This window comes from Micromys minutus, assembly GCF_963924665.1.
Source record: "Micromys minutus genome assembly, chromosome: 1".
In the NCBI taxonomy this organism is placed as follows: Eukaryota; Metazoa; Chordata; class Mammalia; order Rodentia; family Muridae; genus Micromys; species Micromys minutus.
Window position 1 is genome coordinate 229,642,309 of NC_137969.1, and position 17,163 is coordinate 229,659,471.

Sequence of the window (17,163 nt, forward strand, 5' to 3'; positions counted from 1 at the left end):
GCAATCTTGCCCGGTTTTGTTTGTTTTGGTATGCCAACATTTCAATATTTTTACAATAACCCCGGTCCCTGCTCCCCATCTTTACAGTACAGGTGCTGTCCCTCAGGTCTCCTGGAACTGCTTCATCTAGGAACCAAAAGCTGTTCTGTAACTTTATTATTTTTTTTTCAAATCTTATTTTTAATGATGTTTTTTAAATGCTTCAACCTTTCCTTGTAACCCACTACCCACCATAGGTAGTGGAAAAGAAAGGATACAGGGGAAGTGGACCTGTTTAGAAAGGTCCACTTTGGAGCAACTCCCGTCTGTGTTGTCTGGAAGTCAGCAGTTCAGTTCACAGGTCAGCAGGCAGCTGCAGCTTGGTCCCCTCGCAAACACCTCACGGAAACACCAACAGCCCAGTTCGGTAGAGTTGGGTTAGCAACAGTGGTGACATGACCTAGCAGGAACACAGGAAAAGTTGTAAGCTGTGCCTCTCTTAGGGAAGCAAAGATCAGCAAAGACTTGAGACCCACAAGCACTGCACAGCTAGCTGTACCAGCAAGCCAAGCTCTGTTTCAGTCACCCTGTGGAGTTCTATTTATACCCTTCAAGCATCCTGTGTCTTCCACGTGCCTCAGCATGGCTCTTGCCTCAGCATGTGCATCCAATCAGCCTGAGTCTGCGGAAGCGGCAAGAAACTGCAGCACACCACCAGAAGCTTTGTGGCTCATTTCTTTTAATGGCATCCCAACAAATGCAGCTCAACTGTGCAATGCAAGGCAGACTGGCACATGCATGCTGTTAGCGAAGAATCCTTTATCACATGTCCTTTCACATGCTTGCTTTAGTAGAACATGCTTTCTCCTGTGTCTGCTTCAGCTAAATACTCCTTCATGAATCTGCCTTGGCCTTTTACAACCTGTGTCCACTTTAAAGAAATGCTCCTTCACGTATTTGCCCCAGCAAAATGCCATCCAACTGTCTTTCCAAAGAACCCTCAAGTTTCCACTTCACTGCCCTGTCTAGAATCCATGTCTTTGGTGCCACAAGAGTCTCAGTAGCTCAGCAGTCCTCCAGAAAAAAGAAGTCTCAACAGCCCACCACAGGCCTCAGCAGATTCACCCTCTCTGAGCCCCAAGTCTTTCTAGCCCTGCTTTCTGCAATATTTATAGCCCAAGTGGGAAAGGTAGGAGTGTTCTCATTCCCTGTTGTTTTGTTGGGTTTCCTCCCTTCATGAAATAAAGGTTCAGGCCACCCTTCCAGAGACTCAGCATTGTACAATGCTGTTTGCAAGACAACTTCACCAGGTCTGGGGACTTGAGTGGCCGAATTCTCCATGTTATTCAGAGTTGTGGAAAAGTGCTTCTTGTGTGTGTGTGTGTGTGTGTGTGTGTGTGTGTGTGTGTGTGTATTGGTGGGGACAGGGTCTCTCATATTCCAGGTTGGCCTCTGGAATGCTATGATGACTGCATGGTGTTGAGGATTGAACCCAGGTCTTATTACATGCTAGGCAAGCACTTTACAACGGAGCCACATTGGGCATAGGGCAAAGCCACAGAGTCGTCTCTTCAGTGCAGTCAGGTCCATGAGCAGAGACTTTTTCATTCCTTTCAAAGCCTCCTACAGGGCTTTAGAGCAGTGGTTCTCAACCCGTGGGCCACGACCCCCTTGGGGTTTCATATCAGATATCCTGTATACCAGATACTTACATTAGGATTTGTAACCGTAGCAAAATTACATTTATAAAATAACAACAGAAATCATTTTTGGTTGTGGGGGGGGGCGTTAAGGAGGGAGGGTTACCATGACATGAGAGACTAATATTAAGGGTCACAGCATTAGGAAGGTTGAGAACCATTGCCCTAGAGACAGCCTTGCTCTGTTAGGAGAGGGAGGGAAGTCCAGGGCATTTGCTGGGGTCTATGGAATAAGCACAGTACACACTACGGAAGGTTCAGCTTCCTTGGGAAGGGCCAGTAGGTCATGGTCTGCTTAGGGTGAGGCAGTTGGAAGGCAGGTAGCCATTACTGCTGAGTCCACCTGCATCTGGACTCCTCCACCAATAAGCAGGTGACCCACATGGACTCTCTGTTCCCATCCCTTTGATGCTCAGGAAGTTGGGACTTGGAAAATGGGATTGGCTTTCGTCATAGATTGATATATTCAACAGTGGCTGGGACAATGAAAACGTTATGAGTATAAATTCCTTGGGCATGGATTGCATTTCCAGCCGGTTTCTCCTCTCTGGAACAGCCGTGTTAGTGCTGTAGCTAGGCAGAGGCAGCTAAGCAAAGCCACACTGCTCCTGCTCAGCTTTGCCTTGTTTTAAAACGCTTTCTTGGGGAAAGTGTGGAAGTGTTCCAAATGCCATAGTTCAGAGAGTGGTAAGAAGAACCACAGGCTACAAGAAATATCTGCAGAAACATTGTGATAAAAGACTCATCTCCAAAATATGTAAAGAACAGCTCAAAGTCAATAAGAAGACAGCGGGTACTGGACATGGTTGCACACTCCTTTAATCCTAGCGCTCCGAAAGCGAAGGCAGGTGGATTTCTGTGAGTTCTTGGCCTACCCAACAAGTTCTGGTCTACACAACAAGCTCTAGGACAACCGGGGCCACACAGAGAGATCTGGTCTCAGAAAAGCAAAAACGAGGAGGCGGGAGAAGCAGCAGCAGAGGCGAACCCTTGCATGTTAGGGCAAAATGTTTCCGAGGCGCTTCACCAAAAAAAATACACAAATGATGAGCACGTTTGTCAGAAAAGGGTTATAAATTGTACGGACTTGCTGCTACAGCCCCGCCACAGGTACCACTCAGTTCTGGGGAAGCTGAGGAGGAACGGGGATGCTCACTCATTGCTGGTGGGAATGCAAAACCACACGGTGCTTGAGAATCGAAAGCCACATCGATGCTGACCGTATACTGCTGGAGCCGTGCTTCCTTACAACTTGACCGAATAAGCTAAACTATGTCTAAGCAAAGGTTCACAGAAGTCTGCTCAGAAGTGCTCCTGATGAGGCTGGGTGAGGGCTCCGTGGGTGAGGTGCTCACGTGCAGACCTACGTTTGAATCCCCCGCACCCATGTAAAAAGCGGTGCCTGTAAACTCAGAGTTTGGGGGCAGAGGCAGGTGGATTCTGGGAACTCACTGGCTGGTCAGCCTTGCCAAGATGGCAAATTTCTAGTTCAATGAGAGGTCCTTTCTTAAAGGGATAAGGTAGAGAACAAAAGATACCAGATGCCCTTCTCTGGCCTCTGAATACACACACTTGGGCACTCATCATGCACACACACACACACACACACACACACACACTCACTTATAGACACACATGGTGGGAGGCAGCATACACCTTTTATCCCAGCACTTGGGAAGCAGAGGCAGCTGAATGTCTGTGAGTTTGAGGCCAACCTGATCTACAGAGCAAGTTTCAGGACAGCCAGTGTTAGATAGAGAAACCCTGTTCCAATTTTTTTTTTTTTTTTTAAAGATTCTAAATAGGCAGCAACCGCAATGTATTCTTCAGTGAGTGCGCAAGCAAGCTGGAACGTTCTGCAGTGGAGCTGTATTTAGGTCTGAAGAGTCCAGGGCTGTCAAGATGGCTCGGGGGCTAAAAAACACTTGCTATGAAAGTCCAAGTTTGATCACTGGAGAAATGAGGCCACAAAGTTGTCCCTTGACCTCCACACATATGCCAAGGTATGTTCCTGTCCCATACTATACACATACACACAATAATAAATAGATAAAGATAATAATGTCCCCAGAACTGGAGGACCAGGGTATAGCCTGGTGGTAGTACATTTGCCTAACATGTGAGGGCTGCTGGGTTCAAACCTCACCGCTATGATAAAGAAAATGAAAGGAAGGAAGGAGAGGAAAGGAAGGGAAAGGAAGGGAAGAAAAAGCTATCAACCCACGAAGATCTATGGAGGATGCCTAGGTGTATATTGTTCCAGTCTGGGAAGGATACACACTGAGTGTACTGGATAATCTAATGTCAACTTGACATAAGCTAGAGTCATCACCAAAGAGAAAGCCTCAGTTGATAAGATGTCTCCATTTTATTCAGACATAGGCAAGCCTGTAGGGCATTTTCTTAATTAGTGATCAATGGGGGAGGGCATAGCCCATTGTGGGTGGTGCCATCCCTGGGCTGGTAGACATGGGTTCTATTAAAAAAAAAAGCAGGCTGAGCAAGATATTTTGTTACAACAATGGGAAAAAAGCTAAGACACCTGAGTTGTATGTATGTGTATAAACATATGTATGTTTGTATGCATAATCTGCATGCATGCATATACCTTCATATCATGAAAGTCAGATCATGCCAGAATCATGGTTTCAGACATTCTCAGTCCACGGCTATTAATGTTTCACTGCCGAGGGTCTGACAGTCATGCCAGTGACTTCGAATGCTGACCCTCCTGTCTCAGTCAAGTCTTACCTCATAGCTCTGACTGAAACATTTACTACAACTTTCTGAAGATCCCTGAGCCAGAGTCATCCAGGGGAGCCACCCCTGAATTCCTGGCTCTCAGCACCCCCAGGAGAGTGCCAGTTCTTGTTTTAAACTGATGAATCTGGGGGTATTTTGTTCCCAGGCAATAGATGACTAATACATATTTGCACCTGCATTTCACTGACTACAATTCAGATACCTGGTCACACCTAACCTCAACAGGGAGAGAATTGCAGCCCAGTCGTATGGCCAGGAAAAGGGAACTGGATTGGCTGAGCAGCTGACTATTATCTATGTGGAGGTTCTGTGATTCCTTTCTCAGTCGACAGATGCTGTGGTCAAACTCATCAGCTCATGACACGTGAAGTGCGAGAGGTCTCACTTCTGCCCTCTTGCCTGTGATGTGCACCACGGTAGCCGCGGATAGCCACAAGGAAGTAAGAAATACTGAGTCCAGATTTTAATTTTATTTTATATATCTAGAAAATTCTAATTGTAATTGTTCCTTTAAGCTTTTGCCTTTTTATTTGTGTTTTGTGATTTCGTTCTGGTGTGTGCGGTGTGGGCCTGTGTATCACAGTGCACTTGTAGAGGTCAGAGGACAACCTCTGGCAGTAGATTCTATCCTTCTACTATGTGGATTCTGGGGATTGAACTCTGGTCCTCAGTCCTGGTGACACGTGCCTTTACATGATAAACTGTCTTGCAGGCCCCAGATTTTACGTAACAGTTTATAAAAAGCTGTACTGTGTGATCAAACAATCTCAGGAGCAAATACATTTTCATGTGCAATGAAAAAAAGACCTAGAAAAGAATATAGTAGAAAAGCAAAAATATTCTTCATGGTAAGGATTTTGGATGGCTTTCTCTTGTTCATTTTATGTATATTTGGGTTTATTTTAATGTTTCCTTCTTTTTGTAGAAAGAACAGTTTTTTGAGCACATTACGTGGGCACTGCCTGAAGCACAGATTGCTTTTAAGATTTGTTAAAAACCGCTTGTCTATTTTATTTGGCTTCAGTTTTAGGTGGTGCCAGGGATGAAACCCAGGGTCTTATGCATGTGAGCCAAGTACTCTGCCAGTGAGCTGCATCCCAGCCCTGCAGGTTTTCATAAGATAAGGAAGTTGGATGGTGGTGGTAATGGTGGCAGAGGCGGAGACAGTGGCAGCTTAAGCCTTTAACCCCAGTGCTCAGGAGACAGAGGCAGGCAGATCTCTGTGAATTGGAGGCCAGCCTGGTCTACAGAGAGAGTTCCAGGATAGCCAGTCTCTGTCAAGACAAAAAAATCCTGTCTTGAAAAAAATTTTTTAAATAAAAGTATATGCATTGTTTTTATTAGAAAAGACATAGTTTTAAAAACAGGGTCTCACTATGTAGTCTTAGCTAGTCTGGACCTCTCTGACTTTGAATTTCCTGCCTCAGTCTCCCAAGGGCTGATATTAAAATCATAGAAGACAGTCTTTGTTCAAATCAAATGGAAATATACAATGCCAAGTCCTCTACACAAGAGACACAGCGAAGGGAGCAGGCAGGGGAGGGGCAGGTTGGGAAGCTGTGCTCTGTTCAGGCTGAGACTGCGCTATCTGGGAGCTCTTGGGGCCTTTGGGAGCTGCCTGTTAATGGAGCACAGAGCGGCTTCTCGGATGATTGGTTGGCACACCGTGCTCAGCGTATTCTCATGCCTGAGCTTTTCCCATCAGACGTGCCGCAGGCCTCCTTGACGTTGCAGCCTGCCTAAGGACAGATCTTATTTCTATTTCTTACAGTGGCTGAGAAGTGGCATCCTCTGAATGATCCCCGCACCCATCCCCCCCCCCACTTCCTGTTTCTTTCTCTCTCTGGCCTACAGGCTCTGAGCTAAGCCTCACGGTAACAGACCATGGTAGACTAGAGATTCCAGGTTATTGATTCTGAGCTCCTAAGCTTCCTGTTTTGCGATTTGGAGCTAGTCACTGGGCCATTTGACTTTAGTTTGTTGACCTGTAAAATGGGTCTGAAATAATCTGTGATGGATGCCACACATCGAAATGTGGCACACAATAAGACAGCCACCGATGTGGGGACGGAAAATAGACAAACTCCTTGCCCTCATGGAACACAAGCTTAGGGTGTTAAATAGAGTATTACAGATTGAACAACTGAGAAACAGGGGCGGGGGGTTGGGGGAGAGTGGAACCGGCTGGTCTGAGAGGATTTTCAAGTCGTCAGATGAACTAATGTCTTGATAGCATCCTTCAGGTCTTTCTCTTAGCTGGTGTGGAGCCAGATTCATCTGATTACCTCCTACCCGCCCTGTCCCCAGATCTTCATTAAGCCGTAGACACTTTGCCCAAAGGCCCTTCCTGCCTAAAAAAAAAAAAAAAAAAAAAAAAAAAAAAAAAAAAAAAAAAAAAGGTATGGGTTTTATGTAGTTTTTCTCCTTCGTTTAAAAGAAATGATGGGCCAGGGAGATAGTTCAATGGGCAAAGTGCTTGCTGTGGAGGCATGAGGACCCCAAATTCAGAGCCCCAACTCTACAGAAAGCCGAATGTGTCTCTAATCCTTGCATTCCAACAAGGAAATGGAAAGTGGAGACTAGATTCTCTGGAAGCTGGAGGGGTGGCTGGCCTGGCTTACATAGCAGTAGACAGATTCTACCTCAGATAAGGTGGAAGGTGAGAAGGTAAGAACAGACATCAGAGGGTGTCCTTTGGCTTCCGCATGCATGCCTATCCCCAGATCTCCCCGATGGAGAGCATGCATACACACATACACACACATACACACACACACACACACACACACACACAGAGAGAGAGAGAGAGAGAGAGAGAGAGAGAGAGAGAGAGAGAGAAATTGAAACATTTCCATGTGCCCCTAAAAGTATCAAAGGTCGCATGTACTTCTATAGGACCTAAAGCAGAGGCCCCCAACCTTTCTCAAGCCTTTTGTACCGATCGATCGATCCTCGTATTGTGGTGACCCCCCAACCATAAAATTACTTCTGCTGCTACTTCATACCTGTAATTTTGCTACTGTGATGAATCGTAACATAGATCTCTGTTTCCTGATAGGCTTAGGTAATCCCCGTGAAAGGGTGGTTTCATCCCCACAAGGGGTTGAGAACCAATGGCCTAATAGCTAAGTCACTGTGGCATGTCAGAGGAAAGTGAGCACAGAACAGGATATTCAGCCCTCCCAGGAGATTTTAGGCCAGTAGTAGAGGCGGGGGGGGGGGAACCCTATTTTAGTTACGAAGAGTCCCACTAGGATGCACTTAGCTCTTGCACCTCTTGGCTTCCTTCAGTCACCAAGGGAGTTCATAGATAATTGTTTATAATTGTTTATACTTATCTTGGTTTTTTGAACATGGTCTAAGTTGCACTACAGCCTGGCCTGGCCTCACCCTTACAGAGATCCCCCTGCCTCAGCCTTCTGACTGCTGAGATTATAGGTATATAGCATCTTGCCCAACCTGATGATATATTAAACTGAGCAAGCAATGAAACAAAGGCTGAGAGAGTTCACCTCACTGGCCCGAGGTGCTGAGCCTGTCAGGGGGAGAGTAGAATTTCAATCAAGGTCTATGTGCCCCACAGGCTGGGGTCCTCAAATTCTGTCCCATTGCCTGGCTGCTTGAGAAGGTTGAATGAAGTCAGGTTGTGGGGGAAGTGTGGCTGCTTACTACAGTTCTAACACTTTGGGCTCCTGCCTGTTGCCAGCCAAGCAGGGGAGCCTGCCTTTGAAGATCACTCCTTTGCCACTACCCAGGAGCCCTCACCTGCTCTAAAGGCCTCTTTCCTTCTTCCTCGTCTCCCCCACCTGCACCCATAACCCTAACTTAGCTAGGTTGCAGGTTGTGGATTGCCATCTCTTTATGGTTTCGAGCCACCTAAGAAGGTAGAGATGACAAGCCATGTGTGGGCATAGCTAGGGTGGAGAGGTGGCCTGGGAAGCTTGCCCAGTTGCCATGGAGACGATAGGCACCCCAAAGAGAAGACAGTGACAGGTGTGTCTAGCTTACAAAGCACTTCCTTTGATGTTCTTTGTCCCTTAACTCTTCATTCAGGGCAAGACTGCTGGTATCATTATATTATGGACTGGGGCAACAGTTCACTTGGTAGAGGGTAGCATGCATGAAGCCCTGGGTTCGGTCACCAGCATTGTGTAAACTGGACATGGTGGTGCACGCCTGAGTTTCTAGCACTTTGTAAAGCATGGTTTTAATAAACATGTTTCTTAGCCCTGCTCACTGAAGGAATTTAGGGATATCCTCGGCTACATTGTGAGTTCCAGGACAGCTTGGGTTCCATGGGACCATGTGTCAAAAAAAAAAAAAAAAAAAAAAAAGTCAAAACAATATATTATGTGTCATGGTAGCTCCTGGTGGTCTTCCCAGCTGTGGCCCTAAAGAGCATTTTTCTTATTTTCCTTGGCTCCTTTCCTCCTGCTCCGACTAAACTGCATAGTTGGTATTTCCTAATTAACTTCCCTGTATCTGTACTTGGATCCCTTTAGACCAGTTCATGTTGTTGTCGGGTCACCAGAGGAAACTGCTCCAACACGGGTTAAACCAACAGAAAGTCCTTATTAGCCAGCCGGTGACTCCACTGTGTGTTCGGGATCTCAGGGTAGCCCTGAGCCTTTCTTGAGATGAGCTTTTAAAGCACAAAACCCATGTTTGGGGTTGACATACTTCAGTTAACAAGAGCAGTTAGCCGGAAGTGGAACCACAGAAACTAAAAAGTAAGGCTAGTACATTCCGAGACTTCCCCAGAACTGTGGACTTTGATGGATTAGGCCTTTGTTTTAGCTTTGGCAGGTGACGGTGTGTTCGTGATGAGTTTTACAGCCTGAGTGGCACTTCCATCATGGAGTAGTCTTGCTAAGGTCTCAAGCCCCACTAAGCCTGGTACCCTGTTACCAGAGAACAGGAAGTCAGGATGTAAGGGACTGAAGTCCAGAACAAGACAGGCCCACCTCCTGAAACACATGACAATAAATTCCGTTGGGGCAGTGGCACCCCCACCATTGTGTGAATAAGGCAGTGTGGTTCCTGAATGCAGGTGGTGGGGGCCTCTTCACCTGGTGCACACTAGCTTGTCATTTAAGGTTCTCTTCAGGCGTGGCTGCACTTTCAGTGGGTTTTTGGCTTGAAGTTCACCCAATAGCTAGCCACTGACTGGGGAACTTAGGCTTAGCTTAGGGGGTACAAAGAAGTGGTTTGGAGAGCAAAAGCCCCAGTTTGCCTCTCCTTGATGGCCCAAGTGAAAGATGCTTCTGTTTGAAGTGTAGGATGTATCGGCAGGGGACCAGGAAGTGGTAACTCCTTAAACCTTGCTGCCTGTTCACACCTTCAGTGACTTATTTTGATGAAGCTCAACTGAACTCCAAACACCTGCACACAGTGGAGTATTTTCAGACAGAAAGCTCCACAACTCCCTTCTGCACAGACCCCAAGAGACTGAGACCCAGCAGAAGGACCAACCTGCTTCTTCTTGCCCACCCCTCTTTCCCGAACTCCTGGATACAGTGGGCACTGGCCTTGAGAGGCCCAAGGTGAGCGAGTAAAACACACAGGGTGACTATTTTACACACACACACACACACACAAACAAACATATACATATGTAGGGATGCATGGGGTGTGTCTTTATAAGCAGATCACTAATTTGCATATTATGATGTCGGTGTTGGCAAATAAAAATCCATATGATGTGTATATCTAAATCCAAGTATCTCTAGGTGGTAGAATTTTAATAGTTCAATCGTACTTTCTTTAATCAGATCAGTAACTTGATTCTTTCTTTTCTTTCTTTCTCTTTCTTCCTTCCTCCTTCCCTCCCTCCTGTTTTCAGATCGCACCTTGTTCTGTAGTCTAACTCACTTCCAGTTCTCCTGTGCTGGGGCTATGGGTGTGCGCTCTTCACCTGCTTTGATTCACTTATGTCTTCATGAAACTTTCTATAACAGCCGGGCATCTGTTACATGACCCTAAAAACCAGCATAGAGCCAGATCATCTAAATCCTTGGTCTTGAGGATGTTCCTTGAGCCAGCCGGGATACCCGCTAAGGATTCCCTTCTGAGCTGGGCAAAGCCTGCCTCCTCTAACTAATCTCTTTGCTGCCCTCCTGTGGTTATTTGGGGCCTCAGCATGCCTACTCTCCCAAACTGGCTATTTTATTTCTAGTTTGTTTCCCAGGAACCCGGTTTCTTAGAACTGGTTTGATATTCCGAGGTTGAGAGCCATTTATATTTAGTGAGGTGCTCTGGTGTGATCTTTTCAGGATCCAGTGGAAGTGAAGATCTTGTTAACCTCCAAAAGACCCCAGCTCATTTCAGACCCAGAAGGGCCTGGGTAGCGGCGCAGGGATGGCCACGGTTCTCACGTTCTCACTGCAGAGGAACTGCATTTGGTTTTGTTCAGGGTTCCTACTGGCGAGTCCACCAGCACACCTATCAAGGCGGCGTTTCTCCTGAAGTAGGAGGAGGTTTCTGCTCTGGGCTCCCACAGCCGGTTCCGGGCCCCAACTCCCAGATGCCTCCATCTCTCTCTGTCCTTCATCTGCATGGTGGGTGGGGGGCGTTGTCTTCGTGCCAGCTGGATTTAACACGCCTCTCCCCACAGGGCCTGAGGTCAAGTTGCTTTTTTCTTATGGCAGACTTCTAACATTTGTGTACCCATCTCTCCCGGGACACCAGGCTCCTGGACACGGGCTGTGAGTCCAAGCTGACTTCTCAACCTATAAGGTTCCTGCTACAAGCATGGCTCTGGCAACTGCGACATGGATAATGGTGGGCAAGCTGATGGGGGTGGGGGTGGAGGAAGGGGTTGATAGTGGTCTCCTAGGCTCGCCCGCCCCCGCCGCAGTGAGTTTCAGAATCGTGGGACGGCCACTCTAGGAACAGGGCTGGAAAGCCCTTGAGATTGATGTGGGACTGCTGCTCATTAAGAGTGGAACTGAGACTCTGTGTGTGGTCACAGGTCGTCAGTGCCCCCACACCTGGCCCCCCATGAGGGCCTCACGTCGTTGAATTACCTCCAGTAAGTTCTGAGCCTTGCCCACCAGTGCCTAGGCTTGAACTCTGGGAACAGATCACCATCAAGATGCTAAAACAACTGACTGTATTTATTTGTTTAGAGTTTGTGTTTTGTTCAAGTCTCAACATCTTTTATCTTTGCAATAGCTTACATAGGAACTGTGGTAAGAGGGAAAAAAAAAAACTTAAGCAGAAACCCCAGGGAAGTCATATGGTGTCGCTGACACTCCAATGGGCTCTGGGAATAACAAAAATAACAGGGTTTATTTTGACACAAGTCTTTACTGGGGACAGTTTTTAGTGTTTCTGAAACATTCTGTTGGTACTCTCTCTGCCGTTTTCACCTGTGAGTCTATCCTTTGCTGAGATTAGCGAGGTTGGGACAGAGACTAGCTTACAGAGTCTCCCTCGGGGGTTCTGAGGACCCCTCAGGCTGCTCCACCTCACCCTTTCCCTGGCTACAAACCCTTCACAGCCTGATCTGAATACAAGGCGGTAACAAAATGGCCGTCCTTTTCTCTTGCCAGGCCTGGCCTCACCCTCCTGGCTAGTGACCTTGGAAAAGCAACTTCGGGAGTCTGAGCCCCCATTGTCTCCAGGAGGAGATGGGATCCTCGAATCTGGATACACTGGGGGGATGGGTCCATATGTGAGCGCTACAAAGGCTGTGGCTTCATTTGCCTGCTTGGGAGCACAGGGTGGGGAGAGAGGCTTACTTAGCTCCTGCAGTGCCCCTGTAGAGAGTAAGCCTTATGAAAGGTAAAGTGGGGGCTGGAGAGATGGCTCAGTGGTTAAGAGCACTGACTGCTCTTCCAGAGGTCAAGAGTTCAAAAATCTCAGCAACCACATGGTGGCTCACACCCATCTGTAATGAGATCTGATGCCCTCTTCTGGTGTGTCTGATAGCTACAGTGTACTTATATATAATAAATAAATAAATATTTTTTTTTTTTAAAGAAGAAAGAAAGGTAAATTGGGAGCAGGGCTGACTACTTTTTCCCTCCTGGCCTCTTCCCCTCATGATAGCTTATATACTATGAGGACTCTTCTAGTCATCTTTGGGATGGAACTCCTGAAGACAGGACGGGCTGGCTGGTGGGGCCCTGGACTGAAGAAAACATAGGTCTGTGCCCCTTAAGGAGGCAGGAACCTGAAGGTGGAGAAGTCTCTAGGCCCAGGAGCAATGGGCCCCAGTAAGATCTGTATTCTATTGAGGTTAATTCTGTGCTAATTCAGAAAAGAGAGAAGAAAACAAAATAAAATCTAGGGTTCTAAAGGAGTAGGCTTGCAGTGGGCTTTATGAAGAACAAAGGCCAACCTGAACCAGAAGAGGGGTTTTCCCCAAACTCTCCCTCCTCACCTTCTGCAGTTGGCAAAGAAGGCTGAGAAAGTGAGGTGGGCCTGGAGGGGGAGGGGCACCCTCTTCTTGGGGAGGGAGAGAGGCACTCTTTTCTTGGGCATGTATCATCAGGCTGACAAGTCCATGTCCTTCCAACAGTCACAAACTTCCCAGTCTGTCACCTCAGAGGCTGCCGAGCCTGTCTCCAGCTGGAAGACAGGAAATGGACATCAACAGAAAGTGGAAATCAATATAGATTTGCCTATAGAATCCTGCCCCAGACTATTTAGCCACCAGATAGTTTACCAAGGTGAAAACACACAGAATAACAATCAACCCGGGAAGTCATATCACACCATCAACCCAACTGCTGTCCTCGGCATCCTTCACCCCAGATATAGGCTGATCCCCATCTGGACTCACAGTATTAAGTTTGTCTTTCTTGAGCAAGCCCAGCTTCCACATACATAAGACGAAGCCCTCTACCTCCCCCATCCCCCACCTGCCTGAGTGCAGGGAGCCTCACACAAGACTCTGATTGTAAAGTACTTGAATCGGACCTGGGAGAGAAGATTCTCTGTGGACGGTTGCTGACGTGACTTCTGGAAGCCGGTCTTTGATTTTCGAGGTCAATTATGCAATATTGGAAATTTCCAATGCTCTGAGAGCACATATGTAAATGTGTGCACATACACGATGATAAAATAGAGCTAGAGGAGTTACAGGGAAGCACTTCTTGTGACGGTGCTTTACTCCTGTCAGCAAGGGTGCCCTGTTCCACCACAGCGAGGAGCCTGGGCCCTCTTCACATCCTGAGGCCCTGCCTCAAGGCTCACCAAGATGATAAGGGTGCTGTGTACCGACTGTCCTAATAATAATAGTGCCTTTGGCTCACCACTACACCCAAAGTGCAGATTCTCGGAATGTTCTGTACCATATGCACCTGTAACAATACCGTGTTTAGGAAAGAAAACTAAGGCACTGGAAATTTCAATAATTTGTCTGAAGTCACACAACTAGCAAATGAAGGAGCTTTGGTTTGATTTGGTCTGTCTGACGCTAGATTGCCCATCGTTTCTTGTAAGTAGGGTGCTGTCATTTGAATATGGTCTGTCTCCTCTGAAATGCCTGTTGAAACTCTGTTGCCTTTGGCATAGGGTCAGAGGTGGGATGTTTAAGAAGTATTTGGGTCATTAAATAATAATAAGGTGGCTAGGGTGGTGGCACGTGCCTTTAATCCCAGCACTGGGGAGGCAGAGGCAGGCAGATCTCTGAGTTCAAGGCCAGCCTGGTCTACAAAGTGAGTTATAGGACAGTCGGGGCTACACAGAGAAACCCTGTCTTGAAAAACTATTGAGGTTTGGTCTGTTGCTATGTATTGCAATGCTAAATTCTATACCCAAAGGTCTAAGCCTTATTAGTGACTTATCTGACTTATCCTGTTTACAAGCTTTTGTTGTTTTGTTTTTTTACCTTGTTCTTTAAAACAACAATGATAATAATTCTTGGAAATAGGTCAATTCTCACAGTAAGCTGAGGTTTTTTTTTTTCTTGGTACTAGGTTGACTGCTACAGAACACATCCACGGTGTGCTCTTGTCTTTTGGCATGACTTCACCTGCCCATCCACCTTTCCATCAGGCTCTGAGGCAGCTCAAGGTCCTCCCCGGCAGCAGCTGTCTCATCTTGGACTCTCAGTCTCCAGAAAAATAAGTTAAATAAACTTTTCTTTATAAATCACCCAGTGTCTGGGCATACTGTTACAACAACAGAAAGTGAGCCAGGACGAGGTGAAAACTTTCCTGACGTGACGATACATTCATGGGCATGGACCATAGACAGCCTGACTCTCTGCGTGTCCTTCTTTAATTCCAGTCCAGCAAGGAGCTTCAACATCCTGATAATTGCTGATATTTGACCCCTGACACCTTGAGATTTTTATCTGGGCATAGAAAGTAGCAGCTTCATTCACACGCAGAGACCCAGGGAGGTGGGTTTGGAGTTTCGTAGTCTCTGCCTGGTTCTCAAAAGTTAAAAGCATTGGTCTGTTGGGGCTGTAGATATGGCTCAGCCAATTACGGCTGCTCTTCCAGAGGTCCAGGGTTCTTCAATTCCCAGCACCCACATGGCAGCTGACAACTCTCTGTAGTGCCAGTTCCAGGGAATCTGGTGACTCCTCTCTTCCGTGAGTACCAGGTATGGACATGGGTTTACGTACGTGGATACAAAACACGCAGACACATAAAGACACTTTTAAAAAATGTGTTTTCTGTTTTCTTCTTCTCCTCTTTCTCCTTGCCATCTTCTTCCTCTCCCTCTCTGTCTCCCTCTCCCCCTCTCTCCCCCCTTTCTCTCTCTCTCTCTCTCTCTCTCTCTCTCTCTCTCTCTCTCTCTCTCTCTCTCTCTCTCTCTCTCCCCCTCTCTCTCCCCCTCCTTCTCTTGAAATAGAGTCTCTCTATGTAGTACCCACTGTCCTGGAACTCACCATGTGGTATGTAGACCAGGCTAGCCTCAGACTCACTGAGATCTGCCTGCCTCTGCCTCTCAAGAGCTGGGATTAAAGGTGTGCACCAGCAGTTTATCTGATTTGTGTTCTATTTCAAGAGCTTTTATTTTTCTTTCCCATGATTGTCCTCCTCACACATCTCCTCCCCTTTGTCTTTTAGTATGGAGATGTTTGGAGCTCTTTGGGTCTCTTTGCCTGCAGGAGGTCAATGGGATTTGGCAGATTTCCAGTCCCACAGCAGCCCGGAATCATCCCATTCTTGATGGGATTTGCTTAATTCCAAGTTTGCTGTTCACCCTAGCACCAGTAACAGAAACCACAGGCTTCAACTTTCCCGAGTAGAGAATGGTTGTGCAATGCCAGTGAATATCTCAGAGGCATCTGGGAGCAGCCTATGCTGACGAGTAGAGCCGCTGGAGAGGAGAGGCCCCCTGCCTTCCCAACTCCCATGGTAGCACCAGAAGCTACCAGGTAACCCCAGTAACAAAGGCATATTGCCATCCTATGGATAAGGTCACTGAGGTATCTTAAGATCATACAGTTTATCAGTGGCCAAGTTGGACCAGGTCCCTGGCAATGACTCTCAGATTCTGGTTCTCTGGACCAGCCCTTCCACATCCTGGGCTCCACTAAAGCCTTGATGGGAAGTCCCACTAAGAATGTGATCAGGCGACCTTCCACCTTAGACCATGGCCAAGTTCATCCGTAACTTCGCAGAGAAGGCACCGTCGATGGTGGCCGCTGCCGTGACTTACTCGAAGCCTCGATTGGCCACATTTTGGCACTACGCCAAGGTTGAGCTGGTTCCCCCAACCCCTGGTGAAATCCCTACAGCTATTCAGAGCGTGAAAAAAATAATCCAGAGTGCTAAAACTGGTAGCTTCAGACACCTTACAGTTAAGGAAGCTGTGCTGAATGGCTTGGTGGCCACTGAGGTGTGGATGTGGTTTTATATCGGAGAGATCATAGGCAAACGTGGCATTGTTGGCTATAATGTTTGAAGACCAATCTTTAGCTTCTGATTTAAGTTCTTATTTGAATAATCTTGGACCATGTGTAATGAGACTGCAATCTGAATAAAGTCCTAGCTGTGAATAAAAAAAAAAAAAAAAAGAATGTGATCAGGCTTCAAGGGTTGGACAAAGAATAGGTGAGTCCAGGCCTTCCCCTTCCTCCCTCTCCCACTCTCCCTCTCCCTCTCCACCACCCCCCCCCCTCACATGTAATATGTGGATATGTTTTGAACATGTGGCTCCATATTTCCCTCCCCTTCCTTTCTGATGCCACCTTAGGCTCCTTTGAGACCCTCCCAGCTGTTAGATTTTTGTCTTCTGTCCTTCAGATTTCTCCCTGCAGAACTGGCTCAGAAGGACTGCTGGACTTGGTGAGACCCCAGGGAGCCAACTCCTTGCTTTCAAGACTTTTTTTTAAAGCATATAACCCTAAATAAAAACTCCGTTTCTTTTCTGCCTTTTTTTTTTTTTTTTTTTTTTTTTTTTTTTTACTTCCTCCAGTGACACTTTTAGAGCACATATTCTTGGGTCTCTGAGAAGTCTCCATCCACAGAAATAGGCCCCTGGAAGCCATGTGTGTAAGACCAAGAACTGGGTGGACCCAGCAGAGTCTGTCTTCTAAGTTGGAATTGCAACTTTGAGATGTTCCTTGGGAACCTCTGAGGGTCTGAACTCCAATGACAGAAGCACAGGCTGCTGAAGGCGGGAGAGCAAGAGAGCTTTCAGAGGAAGAGGGGACCTCCAGCTCTCCTGTCACACAAGGACAGTCTGCTGCCCGGAACCCTGCTGTTCTGATGTTATCAAGTTTCTGCAGAAAGAGCTGGCTCAGCCGAGCCTC

General features: G+C 47.0%; 1 protein-coding gene across 1 annotated transcript; it reads left to right on the forward strand.

The window, feature by feature from the left end:
• Positions 1–15,990: 15,990 nt before the first annotated feature.
• Positions 15,991–16,398, forward strand: LOC308415324 (ATP synthase subunit g, mitochondrial). The gene has a single exon (XM_080910343.1). It carries the CDS (start codon positions 16,002–16,004, stop codon positions 16,311–16,313), a length of 312 nt encoding a protein of 103 aa, XP_080766469.1. The 5' UTR covers positions 15,991–16,001; the 3' UTR covers positions 16,314–16,398.
• The last annotated feature ends 765 nt before the right edge of the window (positions 16,399–17,163 follow it).

What these genes read in the sequence shown, in the direction of transcription:
- LOC308415324 (XM_080910343.1), top strand. Translation starts at nt 16,002, where the DNA reads ATGGCCAAGTTCATCCGTAACTTCGCAGAGAAGGCACCGTCGATGGTG.